Consider the following 13157-nt stretch of genomic DNA (forward strand, 5'->3'; position numbering starts at 1 on the left):
TCTCTGATTTACAGAATATTTCATGTAAAAGAAGTTACTCCATTAAGAGTGATTCTAAAATTGGTCTGATTAGGCCAGATCAGACATTCATTTAGCAAAATATAATATTAGATTCCTGAATGCCATAGTAATATTTAATTTGACAAATATTGTTATTTTTAGATAATTATAAGTAATTTTGGAGGTTTCATCCTACAGTAAATTTATAGTTTAAATTAGTCTCAATATAGCCTGGATAGAAACATCCTTAAAGTGTTTGCTTTCTCATCTATATTTAATTAGTTTTTTAAAAAATCTTTTACACACAAAATTGCTGTTTAATTTCCTGATTCCAACCAAGAATTAAGTAGAATTGTTAGGAAAATACCAAATTGTTACTTTCTTTTGGGGTGTTCTGTTAGTAAAAAAAATTAAGAGTTTTTGTCTTTTCCTCTTCTCTTCTCTCCCTTCCTCCCTCCCCAATACACACGCTTCCCTTTGCATTTTCAAGATTGATCCTTTAAGTTAAAAGTTTCTGAATATCTGTTATATTTTACAGTTGACAAATTACAGTTTGAACCTCCTTTGAGAAAAGAAACAGAAGCACGGGATGAAATGGTAAGACTTATGACTTTTAAAGTATTTTACACAGTAAAATTTGAGAAAACTTATAATTAGGTATATTTTGACCAAAGAAAAAAGTAATATACTCTTCAAAGCATTAAGTTTTGATAATGTATTTCACCCATTCCTTGGTAGCTCAGACGGTGAAGAATCTGCCTGTAGTGCAGGAGACCTGGGTTCCATCCCTGGATCAGGAAGATCCCCTGGAGAAGGGAATGGCAACCCATTCCAGTATTCTTGCCTAGAGAATTCCCTGGACAGATGATGGGGTCTCAAAGAATTGGACATGACTGAGCGACTAACACACATTTCACCAATTAAAGTTTGAAAAAGCTTATAGTTAGGTGTATTTTGACTAGGGTACAGTGTGTAAATACCATTTTAACCATTCATTTTGACACTTCTAAGTCTTGAAGAATTCACATAAAGTTATTAAATACATGGTATTTGATGCCAGGCTTTAAGCTCTCAGAATCTTTTTACTTACTGATTCTGTTAGGTTTAGAGTGCAATTTTGCATTGCCTTACTGTTTTTAATATTTATTTGTTAATATAGCCCCTTTTTTAAAAAACCATTGCTTGTATTTTAGATTACTATTTGGTTAACCCTTTTTCTTATCTAAAAGGAAAGAAACGATAAATAAAGCATGATATTATTAGAGTTGGCCTAGGTGTTATTCTAACATCTATTTTTAACCATTAGTAAAAGTATAGTTTTTAGAGTAATTATCTTCTGTTAGTGGATCTCTTCATTCTTGCATTTGGAAGTGGTGCTCTTCCTACTGTATATATTGCTGGACAATAAATTATCAGTTTTCATGGTAGTCAGAAAAAAATATGGCACCAATAAATTGAAGATAATTGACTAAAATAGTACTTAGTTCTCCATGCTAATGGAGTAGTGATGCACATAATTCAAAGTTAACATTTTTCTGTTTTGCTTTGGAATGTACTAGCATATTGGTAAAGAGGGCTTGTCACATTTTAAGCTGTGTTTCTAATCTTTCTTACATTTAAGTCAACTAATAATGAGTTATTGGCATAAATATGTCAAGTGACAGCAAGTGTAGCTAGAGACTACACAGTTGAAAGCCAAGATGATGAATAATCATGACAAACAGTATTTTTTTGAATCAAATAAAGTGACTAATACCTATTATAAGGTAACATGTTTAAACTCTGTTTTACCTTCATAGGGAGTATCATCAGACCCGAATTTTCTGTTACGGTGGAATCCTTTTGTTGATGGTGCAAATACTGGCAAGTAAGTTGTTTTGCTAACATTATTTTACTTGGTTGTATAAGAACAACATTTGGTGGTGAGTGATTTATTCTAATAAATTTTAATTTTTATTCTTATAAAAGTTGTACTATGTCTCTTGTCAGTAAAAATACCCAAAGGCAACATGTGTTGATCATTAAGGTTTTAGGGTTTTATTCTCTAAATAAAAATACAGTACTTGTAGTGTTGGTATACTAAAAGATGAGCTGCATGATGATGTGGGAAAAAGTACCATAGTAGACATCAGAAAGCCCCAGTTCCATCCTGCAGTGTGATTTCTTCATATTCTAGACTTGTCTTTCCTCAGTGATTAAGTGATGGAGCTGACCTGAGTGAGTTGTTCCAAACCTGTTAGTGCATTGCAATGCCTAGAAAGCTCTTGTGGAAGTACAGATTCCAGGACCCCCACATTAGGATTTCAGGTCTGGGATTGGCAAAGTATGGCCTGTAAGCCAAATCTGACCCTATTTTTTGTGCATCCCACAAACTAAAATGATATTTACATTTTTTAATGGTTGAAAAAAATCAAAAGGCAAAGTAATTTTGTTACACATGAAAATTATATGAAATTTAAATTTCAGTGTCCATAAATGAAGGTTAGTTGGAACACAGCCATGCTCATAAGTTTATCCATGGCTGCTTTCATGCTTACAACATTAGAGCTCAGTGGTTGTGACCACTATATGATTCGTAGAGCCTAAAATATTTATTGTCTAACCCTTTATAGAAAAAGTTTGCCAACCCTTGCTATGGAATATAGTCTTTGGAAGTGGAATCTAAGAATCCTCAAAGCTTCCTAATTGATTGCAATGACTGTGGATAAACGTGTGAAACCACTGGGCTAGATCAGTGACTCTCAAATTTTGGTATGCCTGGAGGATCACCTCCAAAATTTTGGTAAAATGCAGAATCTGATTAAGTAGGTCTGGGGGTACATTTATAAAAGTTTCCTTGGGAATTCCCTAGTGGTCTAGGGATTAGGCCTCAACGCTTTTACTGCTGAGTTCAATGCCTGGTTGGGGAGCTCAGATCCTGTAAGCTGCATGATGTGGCCAGAAAAAAAGTTTCTCTGTGTTACTAATGTTGCTGATCTCTGGACCCTACTTGGAGTAATGAAGGGTTTGATGATAGAGCTATTTGAATGTATGATTCACTGTGGATTCCAGCTCTGAAATTCTGAATCTTTTTTTAATTGAGTTTAATTTAGTTTTTATTACATACTGAATGTAGCAAAGCATAACCACAAAGTAAAAAAGACTGTGTTCACATTATAAAAGCTCTATTTTATAGTCATAATAATACAGTTTGACAGAATGAGATCTTAGGTCTTCCTGTAGGTTTTAAAGTTACTCTGTGCCGTCATCTAGTTGTCTTTTATATTCCTTGAATAGAAGCAGATTTTAATGCAGATTTAATGCTCTCTCTGTTTTATGTTATGACCACTTAAAACCAACTAAATTGCATTTTTCTCTTTGTGTTAGATCAACCTCAAAACGTGCAATACCACCTCCCCTACCTCCTAAGGTAAGCAACTTAAAGATTTTCAGCAATAAACCCTTGTTTAAATAATAAATTTTAAAACTAACTTTATTGAATTTGTTCACAATTCTCTTAAATATATTTTAGATATAGTTTTCTTCAAGAGCATATTATGAAGATGTAAAAATATATTTTAAAATATTTCATGATAAATACAGTATCTTCATAGCTATTAGAAAAAGGCAAAGATAGATTATTAGTCATTTAAGAAAATGCTTGACCACGTTGAAAGAAGAGGAGTTCATCGTTTACAGTCCTCATCTATTACTACAGTTGAACATTTCACTAGAATCACACTTCATTAAGTCATTTTCCTTGCTTGTTTCTAGTTATTAAATATTTCATGGATTGTGTATATGATTTTATTGGTTATAAAAATGTCAGTTTGGGGCTGGCTATTAAAAGTCACATGGCAAGTTCATAGTTGTTTTGAGACAAGCTCTTACTTACCTTACTTACTTGGCCCAGTGAATTGAACTATATAGGAGAAAGATAAAAAGGCATATTTTCTCTCCCTAAAGTCTTTGATACATAATAACAGTGTTAATGTTTTATGTCCAGATTTATTAAAGTACTTTTATGTCTTATTATCAACTAGCCAAGGATAAACAGTTACCCTGAAGACAACCTCCCAGATGAAGAAAAGTCATCAACTGTAAAACGTTGTCCTGATTCAGAGAACAGAGCTCCCCAAGTTCTCAGAAGACAGAGTAGCCCCAGTTGTGGTCCTGTAGCCGAGACTTCCTCTATTGGTATGGCTAGCAGTATCAGCAGCCCTGGAGTGCATACAGCTAGATACTGTGATCTCGGTAAATAAATCAAAGAAAAGAAAGCCATTTTGTTCAAATTTTAAAGACTGTCTTTTTTTTTTTTTTTTTCTTTAGTCAGTCTTATTACTGTTTAAAACTTTGTGAAAGTTCTTTAAAATTCCATATGGATGGACTAGAAATAGATTCAATCCAATCCAATCCCAATTTGATCCCTTACTAAATATTATAGGATCTAGAAAGATGAATGGATGACCCTGCCCTCCAGAAGTTCATGATGTATAGCAAAAGTTATATCCATGCGCACATAAAATCAGACAAGACATTTTGTTTTAAGTGTCTCCTACAATAAGTAACTATATGTAACAGAACACCAGAGCTCTCTGAGGGAGATAGGGATAGGGTAGAGAGGAGGTAGGCCCTTGGTGAGCCTTTAATAGTTGGAACCAGTGCTTACAGACTTTCTTAGAGAACAAGAAAGAATGAACAAATGCACTGAAGCAGGAAAATCTAGCTTGTGTTGGAAGTACAGCCTCGTATATAGAAGTGTGAGCTTTTGAAGGGTGTAAACTGGGAAGTAGAACTTAAAAAGGTAGAGCGAAGTTAAACTCTGAAGGCCTTGAATATCTGCATTAGTAGGTCATGTTTCACTTTTCTCACAGTATGGCAAGGCATTTGCTGTTTTCATGTATTAAGACCACTGCTATAGTTGCAGTGCTACCGCTGCAGGATCTAAAGAAAGGCACCAAAAATACTTTAACTCATCTGAAAGTAGAGAATATTTCCTAATGAAGGATCACCCAAATGGAAAACAAGTACTGGGGGGAAAGGGAAATTATTTTTCAAGGAAAACTTATTTGTATAGTCATTCAACTTTTAACTGTGATTCTCTTTAGGAAATGGAGATGGTATTTCAAAATTGATTAGTGAAAACACAGAAGGATCAGCTCAAGCACCACAGTTACCACGAAAAAAGGACAAGCGGGATTTCCCTGTATGTATAACAGGCATTTGGTGATTAGTTGTAACTAATACTGTATCATATAAGAAGCATAGTCTGTTTAATTCAAGACTTGGAATAACTGGACTTCTAAATGTATAAAGTTTTTTTTTAAGGCTTTAAGAGGTCTTACAGTATTACAAATTATTTTTCCCACAGAAACCAGTAATCAATGGCCTTCCACCAACCCCAAAAGTACTGGTAAGGAATATTTTTATTTGAACCATTTGTCAATTTTCCTTTAGAAGCTGAAGATTGTTTATTTGCTGTCGAGTATCTTAAGGTGTTGAAAGGAAGGATTCATAAAGTACTGAGGCGTCAAATGCATTTGAATATACCGTGAATCCAATCATGTACCCTTGTTTGAGTCAGTTAGAGTTGGGTGAATTTCCATTTTTGTAAATATGGAGAGTTGAGTTCTTCAGTTAGCCTACAAAGGCCAATTTCACTTTAATGTGATGATATTAATAGTACTGTATCCTCTTCATTATGTGGGTTAAATATCTTTCAGTGTCTGAAGTCATTTTTACATTGAACTATAAACAGTGGAAAGGAACACAGAAGTTTCTGTTCTCTGGCCTTTCAGTAGATCCTCTCTGTAATGTAGTTCAGCCAGTCATAAGAATGGGTGCCTTTTAAATTGTCTCTTTTTATACAGTAAAAGTTAAGCTTAAATATTAGTCTTTTTGTCTCATCACTATTATGAAGGTAAACTGCAAATATAACTGTTATGTTACTCAATAAAGTCATTGTTTTGCATTATTAAATCTTAGTCGTAAAGATAATTTGTGACTTAGGTACCGAGAATGTATCATTGACATATGTAGATGTTTTGGTAAATCTGATATTTTTGCTCTAAAATAGAGGATTACTCAAGGAACAAGTATGAAACTCTCTTGATAGAAGGAGTTAATCAATATATCAAAACATGAATTTTGTTTTGTAATGAGACCATAAGTATATGCAAATAAGAGTCAGTTTAGCATTTCATAATAATCTTCAGCTTTTTTCTAAGAATATAAAAACTATCTAATCAAATAAGTCAACATTTCTTTCTTTTTAAATAAGATGGGAGCATGTTTTTCCAAAGTTTTTGATGGCTGCCCTTTGAAAATTAATTGTGCAACATCTTGGATACATCCTGATACAAAAGGTAACATTTCTGAAACTTTTATATACCTCTCTGACAAAGTATTTATTATTGGAAAGGATCTTTATGATCACTGAACTGAGGGCTTTTTACTTTAAAAAGTACAACCTACAGACCAAATAGTATAGGTCTTACTATTTAGTATAACAACCTAAATAGGTAAACAGTTTTGGTTTAAAAGCATTAGAATTTTAGAGCATACAAGAACAATTCCTGATTAAAAGAGACGTCACAACTGATTGCAACCATAATTTGGCATTTTTCTTTTATTTACAAAGATAGTACTGGGCCAATTGATGATCTCAGAGTCAAGATATTAGATAATATATTGCTTCAGTATGCTGAATATCCTGATTCCCAGATTTTGATATATCCTAATTTTGATCATTTTTCTGTAGTTATGTAAGACCTTTTTTTTTTTTAAGAAATGCACACAGATATTTAGGAATAAAGGGATATCAGGCTTATAACTTAATTCAGGAAAAGGGGGGAAATGTGTGTGTAGAGAGAAAAAAGGATAAAAACAAAAGTAGCAAATGTTGACATTTGTGGAATATGCATGAAGTATATTCAAGAATTTGTTGTATTATTATAATGTTTTTGAAAGTCTACAATGATAAAGTAAAATTTACTCTTAAAAATTTAGGCTATGTGATTTTAAAGTGAGGAAGCATAACACATGGGGAAAATTTGGAATCAAATATATATGGGTTGAGTTCCCTAGCTGTCATTACTGTGTGACTTGGAAAAGATACTTAAATTAAGTGTGATCATTTATAACATAAAATACTCATAATACTCACCTTGTTGCAAAGAAGAAAGGAGCCAACCTGGTTGTCTGGGAATTAGCAGAGATTAGGCAGTGGAAGTGGTTCTGGAAATGTTTGTTTCAACACAGTCATAAAGACAGGTTGTGTAACTATCTTGCTTTATGTGCCATCATTAGAAAGTATAACAGAAAATAATGTTAACAGGAAGCAAATTTTTAAAAAATATTTGTAACTTTTTATTTTTCTAGAAGTTTACACTTACAGAAAAGCTAGAGAAATAGTACAACAAACTCTGATATACCCAGAATCATCAAGAGTTTCTTTTTTTTTAACACCCTCACCAAAACCATACTATTTATTATTTTTATTTAAGTATAATTGATTTACAATATTGTGTTAGTTTCAGGTGTACAGAAAAGTGATTCATTTACACACATACATATATTCATTCCTTTTTAGGTTCTTTCCCATATAGGTATTCACAGAGTATTGAGTAGAGTTTGCCGTGCTACACAGTGGATCCTTGTTGGTTATCCATTTTATATATAGTAGTGTGTGTGTTCATTCTTTTGCCACATTTGTTTTACTGTTTTCTATCTGTATGTGCATTTTTTTTTTCTGAATCACTTGAAGGGTGAGTTGCTCCTCTTCCCCTTATCACTTCACCATGCTCCTCTTCCCCTTATACTTCACTTTGTATTTCCTAGAAGCAAGAATCATCTCTTATATAATCACAGCCCTATTACAAAGATCAGAAACTTTGTCACTGATATAATACTGTTTTTTAATCCACAGACCATATGTAAGTTTTTTTAATTATCCCAGGAGTGTCTTTCATTTTCCTCTCCCTCTTTTTCCCCCCAGTCCAACATCTAGTTCAAGTTAACGTGTTGGATTTGCCTGTCATGCCTTTAGTCTCCTTTAGTCTGAAAGTTGTTCAGCTTTTCTCTCTCACCTGATCATGCCATATTTTGAGGCTGCTTATTTTGTAGACTGTCCCTTAACTTGGGTCTGTCCGATGAGTCTTCATGTGTAGATCAAGTTATGTATTTGGGGAAGGAATATCACAGAAGTGTTTTTGTGCTCTTCTCAGTTCATCATATCAGGAGGCACTAGGTATCAACTTGTCCAAGTGCTAGCGACATTAACATTGACCAGTCGGTTAAGGTGGTGCTCACTAGCCTTCTTTTCTGTCAAGTTCCTATTTTTCCCTTTCTAAGTAATTGCTTAATTCCCAAATATTTGTTGTTTATATATTCTGTATATAATAGTTCCCAAAGTATATAATATATAATAGTTTGTTGTTTATATATTCTGTATGTAATAGTTCCCAAAGTAATTGATACGTAGCTAGCGTGGAGATACATTGAGACTTGATAAATATCCTCTTGCTCATCAAGCTTTCACTGACTAGTTTTAGTATCCATTGACAATCCATTGACATCTGTTAACAGTTTTACTTCTTTCTCATTTATTCACTGTGTTTGAATAAGATGACATGTAATGAAAATTTCATTTTAAAAAATTTTATAGTAAGATAAAGCAGAGTTAGTAACAATATATCTACTTTTTAAAAAATGAAGAATTGGGGAAAGAATTAAAGAAGGTAGCATGGGTTTTACAAAATAATTTTTCTTTGGATGGGTGGGTGGCTAATTCTTAATACCATTAAAATATAAGGCCATTATTTTAATGAATGATTTCAGAAAATGTTATAAATTCTGGTGATTTATCTCAACTATTTTAGATCAGTACATTATTTTCGGAACTGAAGATGGTATTTATACATTGAATCTCAATGAACTACATGAGGCAACGATGGAACAGGTAATTTAGGAGTTTTAACTCAAAAAATTAGCTTGGACTAATTGAATAAAGGAAATATCTTAATTTTAGGTCAATATATATGGGCCCCAGTTTTAATTTTTATGATTTAAATATTTAAAGTGGTGAAATTATACTCTTTATATGTTCATATATGAAGATATTTTTCTGTAAGGTTGTAATAATTTACTGAAAGATAGAAATAGTAATTTTCCTACTCTTTCAGGCTGTTGAAATTTGGAGGTTGAGGGGTAAGGGCATGAAATCGGGGGGTTTTAATGACCTACTTTTCTCTTAACAGTTATTTCCACGGAAATGCACTTGGCTCTATGTTATCAACAACACTTTAATGTCACTGTCAGGTACGTATATGATGAAAGTAATAGGATAAATAAACCACGGACAGCAGCGAAATGTGATTTCAACATATATTATTTTAAACTGTTGTTATTTAGGGTGATTATAATCTAGTATAGTTGACCTTGAGGCTTGTAGGTGTTTTTTGACCGGTGTAGAATAGGAAGAAACCCTGTTGTCAGTTAAAGCTGTACTTCCCACACGTGCCCAAGAACTACACAGTTGGAAAACGACAGTGATTGTTCCCTGAGGCTGTCTCTTTCACAGTCTCTGTTCCTGCCACCATCCCTGCCTTCCACTGAGAATCAGCAGTTGACGGGAAGCAATCAGAGAATCCAGCTACTTCCTTCTCTTTAATCTTGAGCCAGTCACCGTCTCTTGTCTCTCAGCCTTGGGTTTCTTTCTTTTTTTTTTTCAAAAATTATATCTGTTTAAATTTTTTTAATTGAAGGTTAGTTGACTTACGATATATTGATTTCTGCTGTACTGTAAAGTATTTCAGTTTTCCATATGTATATTCTTTTTCATGCCTTTTTCCTTTATGGTCTATCACAGGATATTGAACATAGTTCCCTGTGCTGTATACAGTAGGGCCTTGTTGTTCGTATATTCTGTGTGTAATAGTGTACATCTGCTAAGCCCAAACTCCTGGTCCATCCTTCCCCACTGACCCTCCCTGTTGACAACCAGTAAATCTGTTCTCTACTTCTCTGAGTCTGTTTCGTAGATAGGTTCTTTGGCTCACATTAAATTCCATATATAAGTGATTTATACGGTATTTGTCTTTCTCTTTATGACTTACTGCACTTAGTGTGATCATCTCTAAATACATCCATGTTGCTGCTCTCAGTTTTCTTAATTGTAATATGAGGAGGATAGTAACAATAACAACCTCACAAGATTGCTGTGAGGATTAAGTGAGATATAACGAGTACTTAGTTAACTGTGAAGACTTAAGAGATGTTCGCTGGTAGAATTCTGGACCACATATTTATTAGCCAACTTGGACCAAAACTTTATAAAGTCTTAAAAATAATCATAAGGGTTTTGGAGCAGCCTATTCTAATTTTGTTGTTCGTGCTTTTTTTGTTTTGTTGGGGATAGACGGGTGGTGTTTTAGGCTTTTTTTTTTTCCAATAGTTACCTGCCAAAAACAATTTTATTACATTTTGGATTTAAGTGGCTACCTAAAGGTTCGCTACTTGCTTTCATTCTGATAGTAGAGCATAGTTGGCTCCCTCTATCTGCATGTACAGCTTCAACCAACTGCAGACAGAAGTTTCTTTTTAAATTCTGGAAAATTCCAAAAAGAAACAAAACTTGAAATTTGCCAGGCACTGGGTCACTATTTATATAACATTTACATTGTACTAGGTATTATACATAATCTAGAGATAATTTAAAGTATATGGAAGGGTGTGCATAGGTTATATGCAAGTGCTACATGACATCATTTTATATGAGGGACTTCAGCAACCTCAGATTTCGGTATCTGCATGGGGATCCTGGAACAATACTTGTGATGGGACCACTGTACAAGATAGTTAATTATTTCTCTCTTTCCTTAATCCTAATGCTGTCATCTATTAAAATAGCACTCATTCCTTTCTCCACTTTGAATAACTAACTTATTTTAACATTCCTTAATTTTTTTTGTTTTGTTTGATACTCTAATGATTACATCCCAGCTATTATTTACTATACTGTTAGACTTTTTGTTATTAAGTATACCTTTCAGCTACTCATGCTTTAAAACATCAGTGCTGATACAGTTTTAACTCATTATGAATTGTGGCTAATTTAAGAACATTTTCATAATTTTAAGTATGTGTGTGTGAGTGTATATAACTTAAACTCTTGTACTAACCATCACCTAGTCGAGACTCTTCAGGAATTTGTGTATTTGAGCTGATGAGTTTTTACAAAGAGCGTATTATTTGATTGTCCACAAATGTCTTTTTAAAAACTAGGGTCCTCAAATGACTGTTATTCTCTTTGATTTTGAGTCCCCCAATTTTTTTTTACTTTTATCTAATAAAATATTAAAATATCATATTATATTATGAAAATAAACCTAATTCTATTAGAATTAACAATTCTGATTTGTATTCATATAGAGTCACTTTCCTCCAACTGCTTTTATATACCTGTCTGTGTGAATAAGCTTAAAAGCCACACAGAGTACATTTTATATATTTATAAAATAACTATAGAAAGGCAGGAAAAAGCTAGCCTATAAATTAGTTCTTTCCAAATTCTACTTAAAATGACCTGTGGAACTGAATGAAGATAGGTAGCATTGCTCAATAAGAGGAAACGTTCTGTTTAAGAGTCTGCATTTCTGTGCGTGAATGTACATACATGTACATGTGTTAGCTGTACTAGTTATAGGTTAAGTAACTAGTTATATATAAAGGGGGACTTGAGAAAGGAAGGGTGGTATACTGTTAGGCAGAATGCTGCATTTTGAAAAGATACAGAAAATTTTGTGAGGATAAAGTCACTCTTTTTCATGTTTTCTCATAGTAAAATGATAGATACTATTTGGGGCTGTTACAGTACCATGTCATATATAGTAAGGAGTCAGATATTTACCATATCTTCCCCTTTTAATGGGGATTAAATATGTGGTTTTGATTATATAGAAATCATAGTCCAGTTATCCTGAATAATGATAGCACATACTTGTAGCCCTGTTATATCCTATGGCATATAGTATTAGTTTGCTTTACTTTTCTTAGTACTTCAATGTTATCTAACACTTCTTTCACAATCAGTTTTAATCCAAGGCTATGTGGTAGATTATTCATAAATAGGAGTAGCTCAGAAAGATAATGTAGTGATTATATAGTTTTCCGTGTTGTACTGAAATAGTCACATGTGCATCATTGTGACTCAGCCTATTTGGCAAAAATGTTTAACAATTTCTTTTTCTATGTTCACTTCATTAAGGTTTACATATATTCTGTCCAGATCACCTATTAGTCAGAATATATCTAATTTATGTATTGGGAAACACAATTATCTGTTACTGTCCTAAAACTTATTTTACTTGTTAGCTTTCAAAGTAGTACTAACTATGTATTTTTGTTTATGTTTTTCTATTTTGCTTGGCTTTTTGAACATGTCTGGATTCATCATTTTAGAAGGTAATTATTATTTCTTTTGCTTGAAAATTGTATTTCTCTGTTTTAAATAATTCTAATAAAAATAACATGTTTCTCTTTTTTAGGAAAAACCTTTCAACTCTACTCTCATAATCTTATTGCTTTGTTTGAACAAGCCAAAAAACCAGGACTAGCTGCCCATATTCAAACTCATAGGTTTCCAGATCGCATACTACCAAGGTACTAAATATTTTGATTCTGCTGGGAGTGAGGGGAATTAGTGTCTATTTTTAAAGCAACCAGTCTTCTTGCCCACTGAAAAACTTCCTTTGTCTTAATTTTGAAAGGTAGTTTACATTAAAGTGAATGTCATTAAAAATAAATAAATAAATAAAATAAAGTGAATGTCATATAGAGTTCAAAAGATAAGTATTTTGTAACTTGACTGTCCATGACCATCATCCATAGAAGTTTTATGATATAAATTCCCAGGCCCCATCTCAGACCTATACTATCATATAGTTTGGAGTCATAGTTTAAGATGGTTTTTTTTAAAGCTCCTTGACTAATTCTGATGGAACTGATTCACAGATCACTCACTGTTTGAGAACCACTGTAGTAGAGTACATTTATATTGTCCTGTGTTTACAGAAAGTTCGCTTTAACCACAAAGATTCCTGATACAAAGGGCTGCCATAAATGTTGCATAGGTGAGTAAATACTATTTCTGAAACTGAATGGTTAGAACTTTTAACATC

The 13157-nt window shown here is 33.0% G+C and overlaps 1 protein-coding gene across 3 annotated transcripts in view; it reads left to right on the forward strand.

Moving 5' to 3' along the window:
• The window catches only part of MAP4K5 (mitogen-activated protein kinase kinase kinase kinase 5), a 114821-nt gene that overhangs the window by 81285 nt on the left and 20379 nt on the right, over nucleotides 1-13157 (forward strand). For 2 of the 3 annotated variants that reach the window (XM_040226777.1, XM_040226778.1), the window contains exons 15-26: nucleotides 539-597; nucleotides 1800-1867; nucleotides 3367-3409; nucleotides 4023-4233; nucleotides 5088-5185; nucleotides 5351-5392; nucleotides 6260-6344; nucleotides 8859-8938; nucleotides 9237-9297; nucleotides 12439-12441; nucleotides 12525-12639; nucleotides 13051-13109. In XM_040226777.1, coding sequence (XP_040082711.1) covers nucleotides 539-597; nucleotides 1800-1867; nucleotides 3367-3409; nucleotides 4023-4233; nucleotides 5088-5185; nucleotides 5351-5392; nucleotides 6260-6344; nucleotides 8859-8938; nucleotides 9237-9297; nucleotides 12439-12441; nucleotides 12525-12639; nucleotides 13051-13109 — 924 coding nt within the window. The remainder of the gene's footprint in view (nucleotides 1-538; nucleotides 598-1799; nucleotides 1868-3366; nucleotides 3410-4022; nucleotides 4234-5087; nucleotides 5186-5350; nucleotides 5393-6259; nucleotides 6345-8858; nucleotides 8939-9236; nucleotides 9298-12438; nucleotides 12442-12524; nucleotides 12640-13050; nucleotides 13110-13157) is intronic. The other variant, XM_040226780.1, reaches the window with a different exon arrangement.

This window comes from Oryx dammah, unplaced genomic scaffold, assembly GCF_014754425.2.
Source record: "Oryx dammah isolate SB20612 unplaced genomic scaffold, SCBI_Odam_1.1 HiC_scaffold_26, whole genome shotgun sequence".
NCBI classification, from domain to species: Eukaryota; Metazoa; Chordata; class Mammalia; order Artiodactyla; family Bovidae; genus Oryx; species Oryx dammah.